Source organism: Polistes dominula, unplaced genomic scaffold (genome assembly GCF_049000335.1).
Source record: "Polistes dominula isolate Pdom_NZ unplaced genomic scaffold, Pdom_raw_medaka contig_49, whole genome shotgun sequence".
In the NCBI taxonomy this organism is placed as follows: Eukaryota; Metazoa; Arthropoda; class Insecta; order Hymenoptera; family Vespidae; genus Polistes; species Polistes dominula.
In genome coordinates this window covers 5699526-5721508 of record NW_028300914.1, presented here as the reverse complement: position 1 = coordinate 5721508, position 21983 = coordinate 5699526, and the positions used below count along the sequence as shown (strand labels likewise).

Below are 21983 nucleotides of genomic sequence, written 5' to 3'. Positions count from 1 at the left end.
CGCCAATTTTCAAATTATCTTCGAGTTATTTATCACGTTATCCCGTTTTTTCTTACATTATTTATTATTTACTTTTATATAAAGATTTTATTATTATCTTTTATATTATCTTTTTTATAATTTTTCATTATATATATATTAAATAATTTTCATCTTTTTTTATTGTATATTCGAGTAAAAACGATAAAATAAATGATAAATAATGTTTATTTATATCATTATTTATTTAAGATATGATTAAATAGCGAAATTATTTAACTTTTGAAAGCTTTTCTAGCCCGGGTCGATACAAAATTGGCGCATGCGTTCATTCCTTCTATATCTTAACACTCCCGTTAATGTTTACTACGATAGCCCGTACATTTTGTTAGAAATAATCAGTTTAGAAAAAGATGTTCGAACTTTATGGACTCAGTAAGGATGGAATGTTATATCGCTCACCACCACCAAACCGAAAAGATGTTGATATATTGGAGGTAAAGTAAATAAATATATATTTATTATGATACTCAAATAACTTCCTGTGCCGGTCGATTATTATCATTGCACTATTATTATCATTTTTTAATTTTCAATTTTATATGAGAATAATATTTAATTATTATAATACGAAAGTATAATAACAATTCTAGTGTAATTTATTCATCAAAAAATATTATAATAATTGTAAATGAATTTTTATCAAATTACAAATGTTATTAAAAATATTTCTATATTTTTGTAGACTTGCTTACAACTTTCTTCACCAGAAATTATGAGAAAATTGCCTAATGGCGATGCTTTGCATCACGTTAAGGAAGCAAGCGTTTCAACTTCATTGGATAAAAACAAAGATGCCTCGAGAGAAAATGGTTGGTCTCAAGATTGCATTTAATAAATCATTTTGAAGATATTTTTTCTTTATTTTTCACATCGCTGAGTTTAGTTTTGCACGAAGTAACACGATTTGTTTGAAATAAGTTGGTTTAAATTTTCGCTTAAAATTATTTGTCACCGCAAAGAATACGCGTAAGACAAGCGTAACGGTTCAAAAAAAATTAAATATCTTGTTGATTTGATATGATTTCTTTTTACGGTTGGACGAATTACTCAATTGCGAAAACAATGATGACGAACTCAGGAAACTCTTAACTGAAAGTAACTGAACAGAAAAGAAAGAAAGCTTCTCAGTCACCGTTATGGTAATTTCATGTACGAATAATGTTACGCGCTTGAATAGCTTTTTTCTGTGGAAGGCATCATCATTAAAAGAGTCTTTTTTGAATATATTTCGATAGTTACTGTAATCCTTTACCTTCAATAATTATAATTTTAATTTTTCTTCAACAGGACGTAACATGAGACGAAAATGGATAGTAATGGCAGGATTTTTTTTCCTTGGATGCGCTTTGGTCGCTAGTGTTGGATTACCGTTAGCATTAGAACTTCGAAGTTCTCATCTTTTGGAAGCGAGATTGCAGGTTGTTCGGAGAATGCTTTCAGAAGTTCCATTGATCGATGGGTATGCAATAGAAAAAATAAACTATAGCAAAAGAATTTAATATTCATTGACAATTGAAATATTTTCTCATAGTCATAATGATTTTGCTTGGAATTTACGAAAACATCGTGGAAATACGAAACTGCAAGACTTCCCATTTGACGAAGACGTCTCAAGGAACTCCAGTTGGGGTCCTCAATGGCAAACCGATCTTGTACGCTTACGTCAAGGTATCGTAGGTGCACAATTTTGGTCAGCATATGTTCCCTGCGAGGCACAATTTCTAGATGCTGTACAACTGACTCTCGAGCAAATAGATGTAGTAAGAAGACTTACCTCGAAATATCCGAGGAAGATAAGACTCGTAACTACAAGTGGTGAACTCGAAAAGGCTCACAAGGACAGTGTTATCGCTAGTTTAGTTGGAATAGAGGGGGGTCACAGTATCGGCACTTCTATGGCGGTACTTAGAAGTTTCCATCGTCTTGGTGCACGTTATATGACCTTGACACACAAATGTAATACACCCTGGTAAGTTAGTGCTTGTGGAAAAATAAAATGATTACTCACGTAATAATCTCTGAATATTATGAATAATTAATGAAATGTAAGCGTTAAGCAAAGCGTTAAGAAAGTTCATTTACTTGTATTTCTTTTTTACCGATGATTCCAGGGCAGATTCCTGTTCCGTTGAAGATCCAGATAGAATAGCACCCGCTGATTTTCAAAGCGACGGTCTTTCCACTTTCGGTAAAGCTGTTGTCAGAGAATTGAATCGATTAGGAATGCTCGTTGATCTTTCTCACGCTTCGATCAGAACTATGAAAGATGCGTTATCTATAACAAAAGCACCTGTTATATTTTCGCACAGTGCGGCTCGTTCTCTTTGCAATTCATCCAGTAATGTACCGGACGATGTACTCAAAAATTTGGTAATTTTAAACAATTGTTTATACTCGTTTAATATCATTCTATGAGATAATTGTTATTTCATTATTTGTTTTTTTTCTGTTATTGATTGTTATTTTCATTTTTTATACTTTAATTATTTTTCAAAGTCCGTTAATGGTGGCTTAGTCATGGTCAGTTTCGATAGTACACATCTTAGCTGCGGAAACAAGGCTTCCATGAAAGACGTTATAGGTAAGTTTTAATAGACGTTCATTGATTTAGTAATAATAAGGTAAATTTTACATTTTATCCTTTTTTTAGCTCACATCAATCATATTCGCGGAGTAGCTGGTGTTAATCACGTTGGTTTGGGTGCTGGTTATGATGGAATCTTAAGGTTTTACATTTGAAACTTAACATTTAACAAATATTTCTTTAATTAATTAAAATAAATCGATATGTTAATTTCTTTTTACAGTCCACCTACAGAGCTTCCAGATGTTTCAGGATATCCATTGTTATTAGCGGAATTAACAAGAGATAGACTATGGTCCGCTTCCGATATCAAGAAACTAGTCGGTGGAAATTTGTTACGTGTATTGAAGGAAGTTGAAAATCATGCTATTGTTGCATTACATCAATCACCAGCCGAAGAATGGATATCGCAAGAACTCATTGAAGATTCCTTTAATTGTATAAGCATAGATGTTTCAATTTGATCATTTCAATTTAAAGAATTGAATTTCATAAACTTACTCATGTTAAGTAATTTTAATAATTATCCAGTTTCATGGATATCCTTAGGATAACGCTAGAAACGAATTGTTTTCTCTACGAAAGATTATTTTTTGTTTAACAGCATCGATATAAAACGTAGAAGGGAAAATGCTTTAATTATTTTCGTCTAATGTTTGTGTTTATAATGATATTGCAAAATCTTTTAAAGAAGTGCCCTTCTTATCAGGGCACTTTTCAGGGAATCTTTTCAGAAATGCCCTTAAAGTTTAACACGATCATTGAAATGGGGTGTACCTCGCCTCAATAATTTTATACTTTTCAATCAAAGATTATCAAACTATCAGGTTCTCAAACAGTGTTCCATTTAATTAACAATTTTTTATACATGCTCAATCATAAAATAAATCCTCACGAAGATGAGGATAAACTGAAATAAACGATTGCTATCACGAAAAGAAACTGCCAAAATGAGGATGCACGTGTTAACAACCTACGCTCTAAAAGATTAAATAAAATTGTTGAATCTTATAGGAGCAATCTTGAATGGTAACATTTAAAACTTTTGGCCTTTATTAAACTAATTTTCAACGTTACATTTTTTCAGATATTTCAAACGTGTTAAGAAAAGTATGACGTTTTAAACAAAATATATAAACAAATTAACTTATCTTAAATAATATGACATTGTTAAATAATAGATGATAAGAATAATTGTTTTATTTAACGAATCTAATGTACTTTTATTCGTTAAAAAAGAAATAAAAGATGTAAAGAAGAAAATGATATTTTATTAAGCAGAAATTATGCTTAAATAACAAAAATTATGAAATAAGAAAAAAAGAGACAATGATTTGTAGCAATTCCTCGAATAAAGTTGTTAGTTTCGATCAGAACGAGAATTTTAAAGACTATCTTATGTTAGGCAGTTGAGTGGGGGAGTAGGATGATTAGGCTCGCTTCTTCTCGAGCCGAAACTTCAGTTTGGTTTATCGTCTGTCACGAGGCGTACATATTCTTCCACAAGGAGGAGCTAACTTGATAGATTGTTTAAATCAAACCGCGGGAGAATTTCAAAGTTTTTATATCGTATGATACAGTGCAATTATCGGGCAACAAATAATTGCGAAATTAAAAACAATAAATGAGAATAATAATTTGCTTTTTTCCTCTTTTTACACGCTTATGCTCCTAACTCTTGTAATTCTACAATTTTTCTACGATTTAAAATTTTCAATTCAACTGTGCGCGATAATTAATGATAATCAAAACTATTCATTCACACGATTATTATTAATAAATATTTTGCTATAATAAATTTCATTTATTTTTAAACACAAGTGCGTATATTCGAAGAAATAAAAAAGAAGTCAGGTAAGTTCATCGATATTTTAATTATTGTTCATTCATCTTTAGATGCATCTTTTATTGATTAATATTGTTTTGATTAATGATTGAAATAAAATAAGAAATTCTGTTTCTAAAAAAAAGAACAGAGGATATTAACGATTTATTAACTGTCACATTAGACACGTTTCGATTGTAAATCCTTCGACGAATGTTCGAAGATCAAGGCAATAAATGTTAGAATGTAATAGATCGTAATGTAGCGCGTGCCATCATTGCTTACACGTGATTGATACTTCATTTATTATAACAACTTTTTTTTATGATCTCCGATCACAACGTGGCGCGACGTACTATCCGAGATCAAAAACCTCGAGTTCTTTTCTAAATATAAATTAGCATATTTTTACACGCTGTGAAGATACATTTTTAAAAGCCCGAGTTCTTATACAGATTTGTAATGGAAAACATTTGCGCGGGAAAGAAAGTTATGCAGTTTATTTTTTAAAAAAAGAACCGACCATCTTAGTATGTTTTTCTTATCTTTTCTTGGAAAAGATTTTTGGAAGAAATTTACACTTTAATTATGATAATACTAACATAAATATTAATATTAATTGGTCATTTATATTTTTATTATTCTTACGAAATAGTAAGTAAAGAGAGAAAACTAATAAATCAATTAAAAACATAGAAACATTTTCTTATCTTTTATTTGTTTAAATATTATTTCTGTTTTTCTCATTTTCAATCGCTTATACTAATCTCATGTGGCACAGGTTAAATTAAACTACTTTCTTTGGTCTAATGATTTCCGAGTGAAAATCTTGACTCTATCTTCTCAAGAGAACTGAACATGTTTTTATATTCACATCTTTTATCCTAATTTTTAGAGAATTTTCTCTTTGATTTATAATCGATTTGATATCAATTCTATTAATAATACGATCGCGTAAATAAAGTTATACCTAATCAAGAAAACATTCTTGAATAAAAAAGAGAAAAAGAAAAACAATGATAAAAAATTCAGAAAAAGAAACAAGAGGGAAAAAGATACGACTAGTTGTAGAAAATGAGCTTACACCGTGCAGATATAATAACGTAAATTGATCTGTCTTCGTAATGTGCCGGTTCTATCGGATATTATACAATACACAATACACTTACATATATGTATATATAATATATTTATCCAACACACTATAATAGACCGGTTTTAACCATTAACGCGTCGTTGGTCTTCTTCGGGAAACTATATAAATAATTACAGATTGCATATAAATGATGATATGTTATAGAGAACCGATAAACATTTGTATATATTTCCTTGATGTCGATAACAGATCGATTGAAATACCTAAACAAAATTGATATTATCTTAAATATTAATAAACGGATACTTTCCGCGTAAAGAAAGTACATATAAATATGTGTTTTTTGATTAAGAAGACAATCTTTGTTTCTTGCAATCATTTTAGTCAAAAATTAACACTAAACATAGTGTTCCTTGAGAATTTAATTTGAAATTTAATATAAACGAGTTTATTATATCTCTAATTAGAAAAAAAGATGGATAAATTAATGCTAAATAAATATGCTTCATGATTGTACAAGGGCGAATGTTTCATTCTGAGAATGTTAATCTACAATTAAGGGCGAATGTTAATCCACAAATGATTGTAGAAACTGGGCGAAGGAGAAACGAAATCATTCGATGTATGTGACAAGTTGTTTCTACGTTCTTCTTTCATTCAATGCAAAGAAGCATCACGACGATGAGTATAATCGTCATCATCGAACGACGCATTATTTTTTTTCTTAATAACTCACCGCGCGGTTATTGTTCTTTGTTTCAGAGTTACCAAGCAAGAGCACACGAAACCGCGAGCATTGACGATTACGAAGAGGTGGTTTGTAGAGAAGAACGAAAGATGAGATACAAGGTTAGACCTAGTCCTTGCAATCCTTTTTTTCCTTCTTCTTCTTCATCTTATTTCTTTTTTTTCTTTTTTGTAATCTTTAATAATTTTTTTTCCTGCTGCAATATTGAATGCTTTAAACCAGCTGTCCCTGGAGACGATACATTCTCGTTTCTCTTTCCTTCATTGCTTTACCTCCTCATCTTCCTCCTCCTCCTCCTCCTTCTTCGCTCCCCTCTCGTTTTGTGGATATGATATGTTGGTTGTACCTGCATAAAACATAAGACGTATACTTAAATGTTCGAGATGTGATGCCTTATTTGATCTCTTTGAAATTCAAATCTTAAACTTTATACGTAGCGTTTTAATAAAATATCAATCAATGCAAGGATCCCTTGTAGGAAGTTGTTTGTTTGTTTGTTTTTCTAAAGAGATGGTGCGTACAATTTGAAGGATGCATTTGCTTATGCACATGCTTACCTTTCATTGTTAACACGTACGACTTGAAAATATCAGTGTGAATTATTTACAGAGATTCATTGTGCTTCTGAGACATCGTTTCTTTTTTTTTCTTTCCTTCTTTTATGTATTATTCAAAGTACATACGTGCGAGTTACAAGTATTTTCAAACGAAGGCCATTTATATGACTCGGTTATCTTACAATGTATATGTAATGAGACTTGTAATTAACGAAAATGCATATTAACAATTGGTAGCAAATGATACCTGTGTTCAATATCTGTTTTATATATTGTCATGATTCTAGTGAAATCAACGATCTCTTAAAAAATAATTGGAGCGTAGAAGAACGTTATTATACCCTCAAAGTTTCAAACTGTCTGAAAAATTAATACTAATGATAAATATCGAACACTTGAAATCAATACTAAAACAAATTTGTATTATTTTTGTCTTGCTTGTTAGAATAATTAATATTTAATAATTACAAAATGTTGTATTATATAATATATATATTCTATTATTATTATTATTATTATTATATTAATTATACATAAATGTAATATATCTGTTAGCATAACAGCTGCTAGTCTCGGGGAAGGAAAACTAGTTTGTAGTGGTCCCCGGGGTGGGTGGGTCCCAGTCACCACGACACAGCGCGTCCTCAGGTTGCGGATAGAGGAAGGGCCTCTTGGTCCTGCATAAGGACGAGGTTAACTGCGAATAAATTGAATAAGCAGTCGCGGACAGCCGACTTGGAATTGACCCTCCTGTTCGGGGGTTGGGCGTAGGTCTGATTACCCCACTCCGTAAAAAGACTTTATCACGAAACAACGAAAACCGCCATGGATTCTACTAGGATAAAATTTTCCGGAGGTAAACTAGTCCCCCGTTCGGATCTCCGGGTGGGGACTACCTTGGGGAATTCGTGTCGAGTAAAGTCAAAAAACGGAAGGGACCTGGAACTTGCGAAGCCTGTTCAGACCCAGGGCGCTCCAGGTGATGGTCGGGGAGGTCGAGAAGTAGGGACGGGGACAATAGCGGGATTTGGTATTTGCGGCAATGAACTTTCGAGTTCCTAATGCCAATTAATAATAATAATAATAATTATTATTATTATTATTAAAATAGTTTAAGAAAAATGATAGTTTAGAGTTTCGTCTTACACTTCTTATCTATAACGAAATAATTAAATCAAAATTAATTTCACTTTACTCAATATGGCATTAAAAAAAAGAGATTAAAAGAAAAAATAATAAAAAAAGAATTTTATAAAACTTCAACTTCATATAATTATAAATATATTGTATAGACTGTTCGTATTTGGATGATTGAAAAGAAGTCAAAGTATCTATAATAAGAATACTATCGTCTTATAATCGTATAAATAGAATAGATTCGTTGGAAATGAGAGAAAAAGAGGAAGATATACGTTATCGCTTAGCACGATACTTTTCTTTTGTACACACGATTGGAGCTAAATGAATCGATTAATTACGGTAGTTAAAAGAAGTCATTAAAAATCGTATCAATCGAACAATGACTTTTGACGATATAAATACTCTTGTATTATTATCGACAGATCGTTACTTCCCTCTCCTCCTTAATTATTTTTATTCCATTTATTACAAATAACATCTACCATGATAAATAATTAAATTCATATCTAAACAAATATCGACACCAATTTCATTAACATGTGTATATAATAAAATACGATATGTACCAGTATTTATGGATATGTGTGTGTTTATATATATGTAATATTCGTTTATAGTAGGAAGTTATTTTCTCGAAATTATATATCCTTTCGATGCATATTTACGCAACTGTTGTAAACATTTCAGTGATTTCCTTGAAAAATAGGAGAGTGGAAAAGAGGGAGAGGGGGAGGGGGTAATAAGGATACTGTTCATTTAGATGGGCTTTAATAAGAGGAGGATTATTATAGATTGCAGCAGGATGTTAAGAGAGGAGTGTATAATGCCGAGGTAATTCCATTCCGATTCTAGAGCAAGGTGAGACCTTCGTTCGTAGACGTTCACGTGCCGATGGGTTGACACTAAACTAATGTTCGATTAGGTAAACCGATTAGGTTTTGTTACGATTGATCCCTGTGGAAAAAAATGAGTCTATACAACTGGGAAGCCGCAAGGACGAAATTCAATGACTAAATCAAATCTAAATTAATCTGTATGACTTTTTTTTACGACCAAATCAGTTTCTAGGATCTTGTAATTTGTTTTATTTTAAATTTTATTTATATATAAATAATACCGTCTCTAATCGATTTGTATAAGAATTAATTAAGGATAGTTTAAATCGACTTATATTTATTAAAAGGTCAATTGGTCTATCGTTTATTTGATGTCAATTGCGAATTATGCTCCCGCAATTTAAATGATTTTTTGTTCATTGTGTGTTTTTTATAGGTCAATGACCCCGAAAATAATGGAAGCAGAACGCCCGATGACAGTAACAAACATTCAGAACTTCCATGGTGATTATTATACGAAAAGAATTTGTTTATTTTTGTTTGAATCGAAATGGACAAATATTTTTATCCTAAAATATTGAAGATTTGTTTTATTTTATTTAATATCTTATTAATTTTTGACACAACAGGCAATGCAATCATGGAGACGAAAAATCAAGCAAAAAGGAAACGAGGCTCGTAATAGTAGTTATTTTATTAACAATAACTGTAATTACTCTTGTTATTACCTTAACATTGCAAATGATCGTATTTTATAAGGAAGAATACAAAGAAATGTGTCAAAGCGAAGAATGCATAAAAACAGGTACTTAGAGATGATTAACAAAAGTGAATTGTAGTAAAACTAATGAAAATGTTTTACTTAATTCACGATCTATCGATTTATCGATCAACGATTTGTTACAATTACGAATGATTTAGCTTCCAAGTAGTTTTCTCGTATTACGAAATTATTAGATAACATACATTGACCTCGAGTTCGTTATTATCTGCATTTTTTGACTTATCAATGCTGTCATTTATTTTCTAAACGTTCATTGAACGTTCCAAATATCAAATAAGATGACAGTTTGATTTGGACCAACACTTCCGTGTTAGATATCATCAGAAGTTTTATTTGTTTGTTTCTTAGATAATTTCTTTTTTTTTCAGCTGCTAGAGTATTAGGATCAATGAACAAATCCGTAGACCCTTGCGATGATTTCTATAAATTTGCATGCGATGGCTGGGTAGCTAAACATCCGATACCCCAAAGCCAAGTATCCTGGGACCAATTAAGTCTTCTTCGTGAATATCTTCTACAAGATTTAAGAATTTTGTTAGAAATGCCTGACAAGGATGACGATTTAAGGCCTATTAAATTGGCTCGTGCTCTTTACAAAAATTGCATGGACACTGGTAAATTCAATCGTTTAATTGCAAATCTATTAAATATACAAAAATAAATTACATCAAACTCTTACATTATTCATAATCATTTTTATACTATTATGAATTTGATTTCCGCAATTATTATTTATGCTAATGATGAAAGAATAAATTACTATATCACGTAACAGCATTTATGATAGGTAATCAAGTATGATAATAGAAACGATTGATAAAAACATGTAAACGGAATTTACCTTATATACTTTTTTATATAAATGAATAATTATTTTATTCTTAAAAGAAATATGTTAATTTCAATTTGTAGCGAGCATTGAGACCTTGGGATTAGAACCGATATTCCATGTAATGAAACAAATAGGATTACCAACCGGTCCACCATTACAAATTAAAATATCTCCTCTTGATTTGTCCCAAATAGCTGGTGCGACTCGTAGAATCTTAGGTTTAAATCTGTTGGTCAATTTTTATATTAGCGAGGATATTCGAGATACGACGAAGAATCGAATGATGGTAAGATAGTATTATTGTATTTTTAAATTTGCCAAGAGAAATTTTTTCTTAAAATAACTCGATTATATTATTTGATTATTATGCGGTAGACGGAACAAGTATCTCCAGCTTTTAGCGAACGATATCTCCTCGATCCTCAACGTTTTCAATCTGAATTAGGAGAATATAAAAAATATATCAAAGCCATGTTGGAATTAGCTGGAGCTGGAAATAGAAGCACAAGTTTTGCTAATGAAATTTTAGAATTTAGTACAAAAATTGCCAAGGTACAATCAGTTATCCACGTGAGTGAATTGAAAAAGTTTGGAGCTTAAGATAGAAACAATTATTTTATATTTTTCAATATAATCTCAAAACTTTTCAACCCACTCTCGTAATCAGTGGCGGATCAAGTTAAATGGGGACTGGCTCCCAGTGGTAAAAATTTCGAGATTCTCAAAATCAAATTAGAAAAAATATTCCTACTAAGTTATTAACAAAACAGAAAACTAATCAAAAATTTCATACCATAACACGTTAATTAAATTTATTTAAAAAAAAACGTAATTTTCCTCAAACTCTAATGAAAAAAAAAAATTGTAAGACCTCAAGGCCCCTTCGGAACTCTTTAGTAGCCCGTTTATCGCTTAATCCGCCACTGCTCGTAATACTTTAAACAAAGATGATTTTGCTTATATGGATCAATCATTATTTTTACATAGATCATGGATACACCAGAACAAAGACGTAGCGTGCATCATCTTTTTCATGACGTTACAATTGATACATTACAAGAGCTGACTGATCTTCGTGTACAACAGGTAATACACATCCATTAACAAAAAAATCATTATAAATGTGCAAAGAAATAATATAAAAGATTTTTAGTGGAACTGGACGAAATATCTGGAAAATGTATTTAATAATACAAACGTGACCATAAACACAGGAGTTGATAGAGTCATAGTAATGGATCTACACTATTTACAGAAATTGCCCCAACTACTTGCGATTACTCCACCCGCTACGATAGGTATACTTATCTTCTCCATCACTGTTAAGCTAACTACGCTCGTCTCAACACTTTAATATTCATTCGTTTATCTATCATATATTGTTAGTTTAATATTCAGCACAAATGTCACTATCACAAATTAGATACATGAAATAGTATATAGGTCAAGTATTTTTCAAATAAATCTTTCGAAAGGATTATTTAACAAAGTTCATTGTTAGAATGTGAAAAAAGGATTGTTGTATTAAATACTAGTTTGCTAACGTTTATTTCTTATCATTGAAAAAAAGGCAAAAGCAAATAATGAAAAATCGTGGAGCTAAAACAACGTATTCTCATAATCTAATGGGGACAGAGAAAGAGCAAAAGGTTATCATCCAACTGCCTTTACTCAACATTTAGTGACATTGTTTTCAATTATTCGTTCATTTTAGTCAGACTATCAATTTTTGAAAAACTTTTTTAACTGAAAACTATTCGTGTATTATTTAAGCACGTTTTATCTGGTGGAGCGTATATTCCGCCATTTCTCCACTCACATTACAAAAGTTTCGTGATCTTGGATTCCAATTTTCTCAAAAAGTATTTGGGCTTAAAGAAAAAACACCCAGATGGAAAGGTTGTACAGGAAATGTTAATGCTAATTTTGGAATGGCTCTTAGTTACGTTTACGCTCAAGAACATTTTAATGATCAGGAAAGAGAAAAAGTAAATGAACTGTTTTTTTCTTTTATTATTAAATTAAATGATTATTTTTTAGATAATTGGATAATAATTTAAATGATAATTTTAGGCTTTAGAAATGTTGATGGATATTAGAACAGCATTCGATGCGATGGTTAAAGAATTAGAATGGATGGATGCAGAAACCAGATTACGTGCTCACAAAAAATTATACGCGATGAGACCGTTTGTTGGTTTTCCTAAATGGATTACAAATCCAGAAAAATTAAATAAATTTTATGAAGGTGTAAGTTCAAAGTTTGTTTTTATCTTAATTTAAAGTAAACAAAAAGTATTTAATTATCCATCGAACGATTACTATTGTAGGCTGAAGTAATGGAAGGAAAATTGTTTGAAACTTTTCTACAATTAACGGATGTGGGTGTTAAAAAGAATTTAAATAGTTTACGAGAAAAACCTGACAAAGATCGATGGGTATCCACTGGAACTACTGTTAATGCATTTTACAGTGCTATTTTAAATTCAGTCAGTAAGTATATTAATGCTAAATAAATAATTAATAATTAATCAATTATTTAATGTAATTGATATATTTTTCAGCATTTCCAGCGGGCATTTTGCATCCACCTTTCTATGGAAATGGAATAGAGTAAGCGTGTTGTAATTAAATCTATCGTTTTTATTTTCAAATATATTAGAAACATAATTTTCTGTTATGTTAAATAAAAAAAACAAGCGTTAGCGTAATAAAAAATAATAAGCGTTTTGTATATAGATCGATAAACTATGGTGCAATGGGTGCGATTATGGGTCATGAACTTACTCATGGGTTTGATGATCAAGGTACAATCAATGTCATAAACACATTGATTTATAGTAATCGACAAAAATTACACGAATTTGATTTGTCTATTCTTTTTTTTAATGTCAGGTCGTAGATACGACGAAAACGGCAATCTCAGGCAATGGTGGAGCGACGAGACATTGCAACATTATCATAAGAAAGTCGAATGTATCATCAAACAGTATAGTAGTTATCATCTTCCTGAGCTGGGTAACAATTTTACAGTAAGTAAGATTCTCGTTGAAAATATACCAAAACAAAACGTGCCAAGGCACATACATTGGCTAATTTACTAAGGACAAATCGTTAATAATATTTTTTTTTTTTCAGATAAATGGCATTACAACTCAGGGTGAAAATATTGCTGACAACGGTGGAATAAGAGAAGCCTATAGAGCATATCAAAAATTAAAAGCACGCAATTCGCATCAGCAAGCTTTGCCTGGCCTTTCTGAATATACTCATGACCAATTGTTCTTCTTAGGATTCGCACAAGTAAATATTTCATTACAATTCATTTTTTTTTTTATCGAAATCTTAATGGCAATGTTTTTTTTATTATACATTCATTGCTATTTATTTTCTAATAGAAAATGTTACAACTAGTATCATCAGTTTGATGAAATAATTTAGACTATTTCTAAATAAACAATTTTTTACTAAATCATTAATATAAATAAAATTTTTCTTAATCATTATCGTTCAAATGAATAACATAAACTTGTCTTTTTTCAGGTTTGGTGTGGAAATTATACAAATGGAGCATTAAAATCTAAGCTAATAGAAGGTGTACATGCACCAAATCATTACAGAGTAATCGGAACGTTGTCAAATAATATTGAATTTGCTAAAGCATGGAAATGTTCTACGAATAGTCGTATGAATCCAAAACATAAATGTATTTTGTGGTAAATTGTTTATTATCTAACTCAATTAGAAGATATATTTATAAGTTTGTAACAGTGTTGGATGAGAGAGAAGCATCGAATTGTTGTATTTATTGTAGAATTTATTATACTAGATATTTATATAGACTGATAGGAGCTAGTGAATAATTTATTATTACTCTTATAAATAATAATCTGCATATCTGATTTTACCAACTGTAAATATCGTACAAAAAATAAGTTAACTTCTACAAGTTACTGCTTTTTTTTTTCGTCTTATTCGACGATACAAAACATTCGTCTTCTATAGTTTTCCTTTTTTTACTAATTTTTTTATTCTTTTCTTCTACCTTTAACGACTCAATTTTCCACTTTTCCCGTTTCTTAACGGATTCTGTATCTTTTTTTGCAATATTTTTTGACGGTACAGGGCGTTCCTCCTCTTTTATTTTTTTACTTACTTTTTTACTGCTTTCTTCTAACCAATTTTTCTTCTTCTTTTTTTGAACTTTACTATCAGATTCTGTGTCCGTCTTAATAGTCTTTTTCTCTTTATAAAAGATGTCTTACTAACATCTTGCTCAGTTTCTTCTACTTTTCTTTTCTTAATATGTACATCCTTCTTCTTATTACTATTACTATTATTATTACTATTACTACTACTATTACTATTATTATTTCTATCTTCATTTAAAGTTTTCTTCTTTGGCGAAGGGGAAAAGTTTTCTATTGAGTCAATACTTCGTTTATTTCGTTGATTATTTTTACTTAATTGTCCATTTGTATTTAATTTTCCCGATGAATTAGCATCTGTTTCTATCCATTCTGCACTTGTCGAATTATTCTTTGACTTTATGCTTAGATTAATATTAGAATTATCAACAGATGTTACTTCCCAATCATCGTCATCATCTTCATCATCATGACTATTATCATCATCATCATCATCATCATTATTATCTTCTACAATAACTTCCTGTTTTAATCTAAATTTATTTTTGTTTTTTACTTTCTCTTCCATGTTCAAATCTGTTTCTTTTTTATGAACTACATTTTGATACAACTCTGCCAATGTAAGACAGGTAATTCTAGCACCGCAATTAATACTCTGTAACATATCGACTTTATTTCTGGTAAATCTCCACAGTTTAATTTCCCCGTTACTAGAAGCGGTTACCAACAAATCGTCTTTGTATGCCATACATTTAATCCTAATATCGTGCGCTAATATATTTAAAGTATAAGCTAATTTTTCAAGATCATAAAATTTAATATGACCATTTTCTAAACCGACAGCAATTAAGTCATCTTTTAAAAATTCGACGCATACCACTTTAGAATCTAATTGTACTTCCTGGTCGATACCTGCTAACTGTACTGAGAATATGTCGATCTGTTGATTAGCTGCTAGAAGATATTTTTCACCGTTTGGACTCCACTTTAAAACTGTGATGTCTTTAGCATCAGATTTTAAACGCGGTACCAAATTTGTAGCATACGCTTGTCTTCCTTTAACTAAGTTCCAGGTTCTAAGAATACCATCTGCTCCTGTCGATAAAGCTAATTTCCCTGTTGGATGTATAGCTAAAGTATGAACAGATAAACCTTTATGTGGTTTCATCCAATGTTTCTGCATTTGCCAATTTCCGCATCTAACAGCAGCTATTGTTCCATCCTTACTACAGGAAAATAGATGTGATGCTTCTGATGTAAAAGTAACATTGTTGACAGTATCTATAAACGGAAAGTAATAAAAACTTTCATAAAATAAATGATTAATAAATAGAGGAAATATTATTAAATACAATTGCGTACCATTATGATGCATCAATTTCCCAGATTCTATTCTATTGCGCAAATCATATAAACAGATTGTTTCATCTGCGCCTGCTGATGCTAAATAATATTTATTACTAGCAACACTTCTTATGCTACCCAAATGACTATGCGTGGCAAAACTTTTCTCAAGTTTATATTCCTGAAACAATATTTGGAAAATATAATCAATAATCATTGTATTAAAGAACGAAGAGTATTAAATATGCAAGCTATTGTTTTTAAATAAAAACATAAATTTATTATTCTAAACAAGTTAGATTAAAATAAATGTAATATAACGTAAGAACATTCCCGATAAACCGGCTTTAAAAATAGCGTCCATAACCTATAAAATTTGTTTAAAAAGTTCATTACTTACATTAACGATATTGGTGAATTTATATCCAAGTAAATACTGCTCATAAGTACCCACTATAATTTCAAAAAGATTTGGCGTGTTTAAATTAATCTGCATGATGATTTTTTCGAAAATACAATTTATTTTACTTAAACCATCTGATCTACACGTGCGAACACAATGAAGTCACGAGACTAATAAACTTTGACTTCCGTAGTACCTCTAACCAGTGAAGCCAGATCGCGGAACATTTCTACCCTTCTCTCGAGCCCAGCACGCCTCGCACACAACAAAATTTACGTGTCGGTGTGTCGGAAAACCGAAGAAGCCGAGGGAGCCGAGGTAGCTGCGCGACAGAGGAGAAATAATACCCCCACCACGCGTCATGGAAAAATACATGGACACAATACACATTTGAACAATGTGTAAAACAATGTGTAAAACAATTTTTGTGTCCATGTATTTTTCCATGACGCGTGGTGGGGGTATTATTTCTCCTCTGTCGCGCAGCTACCTCGGCTTCCCTCGGCTTCTTTCGGTTTTCCGACACACCGACACGTAAATTTTGTTGTGTGCGAGGCGTGCTGGGCTCGAGAGAAGGGGTAGAAATGTTCCGCGATCTGGCACTGCCTCTAACAGCCATGCATCGATACATATGCAATGTGTTTAATATATGGAGGGTAAAGGTAAAGAGTAACATCTCTTATAGGAGAAAATGTGAAAAAGTGTCCAGCGTTTTCCATAAATAATAGTTCAAAAACCTTCCAGAATGGCGCTGGTGAAGATAGAAGATATGGTATGAAAGTAGCAATTGTAAACAAATTGAAGTATGCCGAGTTAAAAAATTTAATATTATTGCCGACTAAAGTAGTTAATTATTGAAAATTTCAACTACTTGCGTAGTACAAAATAATGTAGTAAATATAACCTTAAAGAATTATTATGAGAAAACGTGTAGCTAGAGTGATTTTATTTCGTGAACTATGAATAGTACATTTATTGATTTTTTATCATTTAATTTTATGAAAAAGTATGTGAATAACAAAACAGTTATGGGTCAAATTTGTGTTCCTTGTTTATTTCTCAATCCTACTCTAATAATATTTGGCGCTTCCTTTAAAATTTACCCTGTAGCTACTGTGGCGCCACCCTGATTGAATGCATTTCGACGGGCACTTATATACAGAGATGTTACTCTTACCCCTACCCTCAATAGTTTAATACTACATATTTCAAAATACTTCAAATTTAAAAAAAAAATAATAAATTTTAGTTTTTCTATCACGTTTTGATATAAAAATTATTTATGTAAATAAATATTAATATAGATGGTTTTAGGTTATACTTATACTATTTAAATTTAGCATAAAATTTTTCTTTTGACTTTTATTTAATAATTTTTCCAAAAACTGATTGTTCACAAAAATGATTTGAAAATTTAATCACTGTTTCTGCAATACATATGCAGCATATTGGCAATGTATTCATTTGTAATGTTCATTCAATATGGAAGGAGTTCATAATGTTTACATAGATAGACATTACTTTCAAACTTTATTAAACAAAATATGCTGCCAGTTGAGCCATTTTATCCTTAGGAGGACGCGGTTTGCCACGGCTACGACCTTTGGCATGCCCTCGTCCATGAGTTGCAACTGGTTTGGATGCTACCGCCCTATGTTTTTCAACAAGTGCTCTGAATGCCGGGGTACAGAAAATACACCCAGAAGTTTCAGTTGCTTCATCTGGTAATTTACTTTTATCCTAAAATATATAATAATTATATAAACAAGGTTCAAGATGTTATTCTCTAAAAAATAAATAATTAATAATCACTTGTTTATATTCCACATTAAGCAATTGTGCCCCGCAATCGCATACATCAGAATCTACCGTTATTTTGTGAGCATTTTCAAATAAATGAATAATAACATCACAACGATTACACCCAACTTTCCATTTGGGTGCTGCTGAAGGATCAAGAACAAGAATTCCTGTATCACATTCCAAACAACTGGATATTCCGTTAGAGTTTAAACCATGGGGACATGTCGGATGTGTACATAAATTACATCCACTCATACCTTTCTTCATATCTCTGAAATTTTTAAATATTATATTTAAATTTTATATGTATATTATTTTCCGAATTAAAATTTATATTTTATATTCATTTACCTGAATGGTGGATTATTATAGCAATATGGACAAAATGTATAACTTTTGCCTCTTGCACCAGTTGACCAAGACAATAATTCAAAGTCATCCAGTGGACACTTTAATTCTTTATAAATACGAATATTTCCATTTTGAGGTAGATTATACGTTTCGTTGCAGTGCGCGCAATGCATTCTCGATGGTTTGGTTTGTATATACTTCATATAACGTCGACACTTACCACATCTATATGAAATAAATATAACATAACAAAAATTCCAAAGTTAAATTAAACAAATAAAATTATATATTATACCTTGAGTGTGCTTTGCCAGAAGCTGAAAGAGGAGAGAAAGAGACTTCGAATAATTGATCCATGGCTTCGATACTTTCAACGAAATAATGAAACTTTTGTCTAAATATTTCAACAGTATGTTGTAAAACGGCATGAAAATCTGCACGACCCTGTGCTATTAAATTCAATTGTTCTTCTACTGCAGATCTCATAGTCGGTAAAACTAATTCTGGATCTATCTGAATGTATGAATGATTATAAATACAAATATAATAAAACATTCTATTAATTTAATTATATAAACATAAATAATATTAAAAAATACCTTTTGATATCCATGAACTAAAACTATACCTAATGAAGTAGGTACTAATTTTCTTCCGGGAGCAATAGTAACGTAATTTCTCATACAAATATTGTTTATGTGCACTGGAATAGAAGCATCTGTTCCGATACCATGCTTTTCCATGAGAGATATTAATTCTGCTTCTGTTAAATAATCTGGTGGTTGAGTATAAAGTTCAACTAATTTGGCCTGTATATAATAAAACATTTTCTTTATAACATATTATGAAAAAATATCAAACAAGAATTTAATAGATAATATAATGAACCTCTTGAATATCAACTTTTTCTCCAAATGAAATCTTTGGTAACGTATCGTTGGTTCCAAACGATTGCCAAGTAAGAATACTAGTATATCCAGGGTCTAGTAATGTACGACCAGTTGCAGTAAATATTTCCATACCTACTTTAAATTTAATTACTGTGCTTAAATATTTGCAATCTCGTGCCACCTAATATTTCAAATTTATTTTATATATAAATATATAAAAATATAATAAATTCTATTATATTTTACAGTTTTAATAATTCTTACTTACAGTTGCAATAACATGTCGAGTTATATAGTCGTATAATCTCCATGCATCACCATCTAGTTCATTTCTTGTAGCATATTTCATAGGAGTGATAGGTGGATGATCCCCAACATCGACACCTTTTCTGGGTTCGTTAATTCCTCTTTCAAGTATTTGTTGCACTTGCTCTCCCCATTCTGGATCATACCGTTGTTTCAATAATACTCCCCTAAGAATAATAGGATTATAAAAAATAAGAAGCATGAAATATAGGAACGAATAAAACACTTAACTTTACATTTTAATTCATAGTACAAGGGATTAATTAATATACTTTCTTATCGTACTTACACTAAGTCAAAATTTTCAGGATAAGACGTAGTTTCTGTTCTAGGATAACTGATATATCCTTGAGTATATAAACGTTCAGCAATTTGCATAGCATGATGAGGTCCCATTCCCAAACCAGAACTGGCTACTCTCATCAATTCTATCGTATTTAAAGCTATAGGACGTGGTTTTGTTTTTTCTGTACTTTGCACACTTACTACGCTGAATATCATATATAGAAATATTTTCTCTTTTATATACTATACTTTTTATATGTGTCATATATTTATAAAATACTCACGTTGCGTAGGTATATTCTTTAACATAATTTAAAAACATGTTAGCCACTTCTTTATCAAAAGATCTTATACGACTCCAAGTCAAAGGAATGTCCTGTCCTTCCGGTGATTTAATTGTAAGCTAAAAAATATTTAAATTCACATTAAAATTATATTTGTATCTATATTATTATAAAAAACTGATTCCAAAAATCAATACTTGAAGAACCCAATATGGATCAGGTTTAAAAGTCTGAATTTCATCGTGCCTTTGTACGCAAAATCCTAAAGTCGGTGTTTGACAAGGACCATAGGAAATAAGCGAAACATCTAAATCACCATATTTTCCCTGAAATAAGTTGCAAACTGTATCAGATAATTTGAATTATATTATTAAGATTAAGATATTATAATTATAATATTAAGAATAACATATAAATAATGCATCAGAATTATACCTGAAAGAATTTAGTTTGAAATCTGGTAAATGCACAACCGATCCGCAAATCGAGTTCTTGGCGTGCATCCACGCTCTTAGCTTCATTCTCATTAGGTTTAATGAGATTAGCAAAAGCATTTTTTATATCTTTGTTAGTAATTGCAGAAAATTTAGCACGCCAAATGTCCTATCAAATTGATGAACGTAATTAATTTAAGAAAAGCAATTTTTTAATATAAAAAAAGAAACAAAATATTAAGAATATCATTGGATTACATTTGGAGATAGTTTTTTAACTTTTTGTATCGCATGGATTACTTCGAAACAAATATTTTCACCTTCCTTGTCGCAATCCAACCATAATATTAAATAATCACAATAAGCGCCTTGCTTGGCAAGAAAATATGGAATTGCGAGTTTAGGTGCGGCTTCCTTTTTTTCTGTAGGACACGAGAATAATTCTACCTGAAAGATTGCTATTGTCTATAAAAATAATACAATTGACAATATATATATATGACATAATAAATTGATTAAAAACACACACAGGATCAACTTTATCCCAGTTATTATATTTGCCAATAAAGTCTAAGGTCATAACGTGCCCGCAAACTGATGTCATTTTGAACATCACCGTTTCTGTTCGAAACTCCCCTATCCATTCGTGTACCGAACATGATTTATTTGGAGCTGAAAAAAATACAATTATTTAAATATACAATATAAATAAATATAATATACACAAGTTTTATTACCTTTTTTTGACGTACACCGACCATTACTAAGAATAAAAGCAAGAGAAGCTGCCAAAGATGGCTTCTCTGCAACCATTAATGCACACTTCATATTTATTAAATTTCAAATAATAACCACTTTGCACATAGCTTGTTAAAACCTTTTACGAATCTTTCCAACCTTCAAAATCTGAATATTAATTTATTAAAATAATAAATTAATCATTCGATATTTTAATTATCATTTCTTTAGATTTCAATGTGAAATTCTAATAATTGAATTAATTTTTGTCTAATATCACTACTTTCAATCTTTCATTAATTTATGATAATAATGAATAATAATTAAGATTCATTAATTCTCATATTAAAAAAGTTTAAACCTTTATGTCACAAGCAAAATAATTTATATTCTCCACGTTATTAGTAATAATAATCATGGTGCATATAACAATAACGTTAACTACTGTGTTTACTCAGAATCCGCCATTGTAGATGTCGCAAATATCTGTTCGATTAAAGGGTGGTATATTTAAATGATTCTTATAAGATATTTAAATATTAATGACTTTACA

At 30.6% G+C, this 21983-nt stretch overlaps 4 protein-coding genes across 6 annotated transcripts; 2 read left to right on the top strand and 2 right to left on the bottom strand.

The window, feature by feature from the left end:
- Nucleotides 1–310: 310 nt before the first annotated feature.
- On the top strand, nucleotides 311–3889 carry LOC107065062 (dipeptidase 1). Its single transcript, XM_015318374.2, has 8 exons — nucleotides 311–476; nucleotides 725–851; nucleotides 1330–1501; nucleotides 1574–2011; nucleotides 2154–2412; nucleotides 2539–2623; nucleotides 2693–2768; nucleotides 2850–3889. Exons 1-8 carry the CDS (start codon nucleotides 393–395, stop codon nucleotides 3088–3090), a joined length of 1482 nt encoding a protein of 493 aa, XP_015173860.1. The 5' UTR covers nucleotides 311–392; the 3' UTR covers nucleotides 3091–3889.
- Nucleotides 3890–4070: 181 nt separating this feature from the next.
- On the top strand, nucleotides 4071–14393 carry LOC107065053 (endothelin-converting enzyme homolog). The gene is made up of 17 exons (XM_015318358.2): nucleotides 4071–4480; nucleotides 6310–6396; nucleotides 9265–9332; nucleotides 9458–9633; nucleotides 9981–10226; nucleotides 10525–10730; nucleotides 10820–10996; nucleotides 11432–11530; nucleotides 11598–11742; nucleotides 12218–12432; nucleotides 12518–12694; nucleotides 12775–12937; nucleotides 13009–13057; nucleotides 13184–13251; nucleotides 13340–13476; nucleotides 13583–13747; nucleotides 13988–14393. The coding sequence occupies exons 2-17, from the start codon at nucleotides 6385–6387 to the stop codon at nucleotides 14162–14164; spliced, it is 2280 nt and encodes a 759-aa protein (XP_015173844.1). The 5' UTR covers nucleotides 4071–4480; nucleotides 6310–6384; the 3' UTR covers nucleotides 14165–14393.
- Nucleotides 14394–14435: 42 nt separating this feature from the next.
- On the bottom strand, nucleotides 14436–16626 carry LOC107065054 (p21-activated protein kinase-interacting protein 1-like). Of its 3 annotated transcripts, none has more exons than XM_089169903.1 (4): nucleotides 16536–16626; nucleotides 16337–16389; nucleotides 15955–16117; nucleotides 14436–15873 (listed from the first exon to the last, which is right to left on the bottom strand). In XM_089169903.1, the coding sequence occupies exons 1-4, from the start codon at nucleotides 16564–16566 to the stop codon at nucleotides 14618–14620; spliced, it is 1503 nt and encodes a 500-aa protein (XP_089026029.1). In that variant the 5' UTR covers nucleotides 16567–16626; the 3' UTR covers nucleotides 14436–14617. The 3 variants fall into 3 exon arrangements, with proteins under 3 accessions (XP_089026029.1, XP_089026030.1, XP_015173845.2); XM_089169904.1 differs by having other exon boundaries at nucleotides 16471–16552; XM_015318359.2 differs by lacking the exon at nucleotides 16536–16626 and having other exon boundaries at nucleotides 16337–16525.
- A 1214-nt stretch (nucleotides 16627–17840) lies between these two features.
- Top3beta (DNA topoisomerase 3-beta) lies at nucleotides 17841–21848 on the bottom strand. Its single transcript, XM_015318372.2, has 14 exons — nucleotides 21430–21848; nucleotides 21222–21364; nucleotides 20951–21139; nucleotides 20694–20861; nucleotides 20456–20584; nucleotides 20259–20377; nucleotides 19979–20179; nucleotides 19652–19856; nucleotides 19382–19564; nucleotides 19093–19302; nucleotides 18789–19006; nucleotides 18494–18718; nucleotides 18152–18413; nucleotides 17841–18079 (listed from the first exon to the last, which is right to left on the bottom strand). The coding sequence occupies exons 1-14, from the start codon at nucleotides 21518–21520 to the stop codon at nucleotides 17873–17875; spliced, it is 2550 nt and encodes an 849-aa protein (XP_015173858.1). The 5' UTR covers nucleotides 21521–21848; the 3' UTR covers nucleotides 17841–17872.
- Between the last annotated feature and the right edge of the window lie 135 nt (nucleotides 21849–21983).

Coding starts and splice junctions, on each gene's coding strand:
- LOC107065062 (XM_015318374.2), top strand. CDS start 393: ATGTTCGAACTTTATGGACTCAGTAAGGATGGAATGTTATATCGCTCA. Junction 477..724: donor AAGATGTTGATATATTGGAG/GTAAAGTAAATA, acceptor ATATTTTTGTAG/ACTTGCTTACAACTTTCTTC. Junction 2,413..2,538: donor ACGATGTACTCAAAAATTTG/GTAATTTTAAAC, acceptor TATTTTTCAAAG/TCCGTTAATGGTGGCTTAGT.
- Top3beta (XM_015318372.2), bottom strand. CDS start 21,520: ATGAAGTGTGCATTAATGGTTGCAGAGAAGCCATCTTTGGCAGCTTCT. Junction 19,857..19,978: donor CCTGAAAATTTTGACTTAGT/GTAAGTACGATA, acceptor TATTATTCTTAG/GGGAGTATTATTGAAACAAC. Junction 19,007..19,092: donor TAGTTCATGGATATCAAAAG/GTATTTTTTAAT, acceptor TCATACATTCAG/ATAGATCCAGAATTAGTTTT.
- LOC107065054 (XM_015318359.2), bottom strand. CDS start 16,432: ATGCAGATTAATTTAAACACGCCAAATCTTTTTGAAATTATAGTGGGT. Junction 16,118..16,336: donor AATTCACCAATATCGTTAAT/GTAAGTAATGAA, acceptor ATATTGTTTCAG/GAATATAAACTTGAGAAAAG. Junction 15,874..15,954: donor GAAATTGATGCATCATAATG/GTACGCAATTGT, acceptor TTCCGTTTATAG/ATACTGTCAACAATGTTACT.
- LOC107065053 (XM_015318358.2), top strand. Junction 9,333..9,457: donor AAACATTCAGAACTTCCATG/GTGATTATTATA, acceptor TTGACACAACAG/GCAATGCAATCATGGAGACG. Junction 12,938..13,008: donor TGCTATTTTAAATTCAGTCA/GTAAGTATATTA, acceptor TATATTTTTCAG/CATTTCCAGCGGGCATTTTG.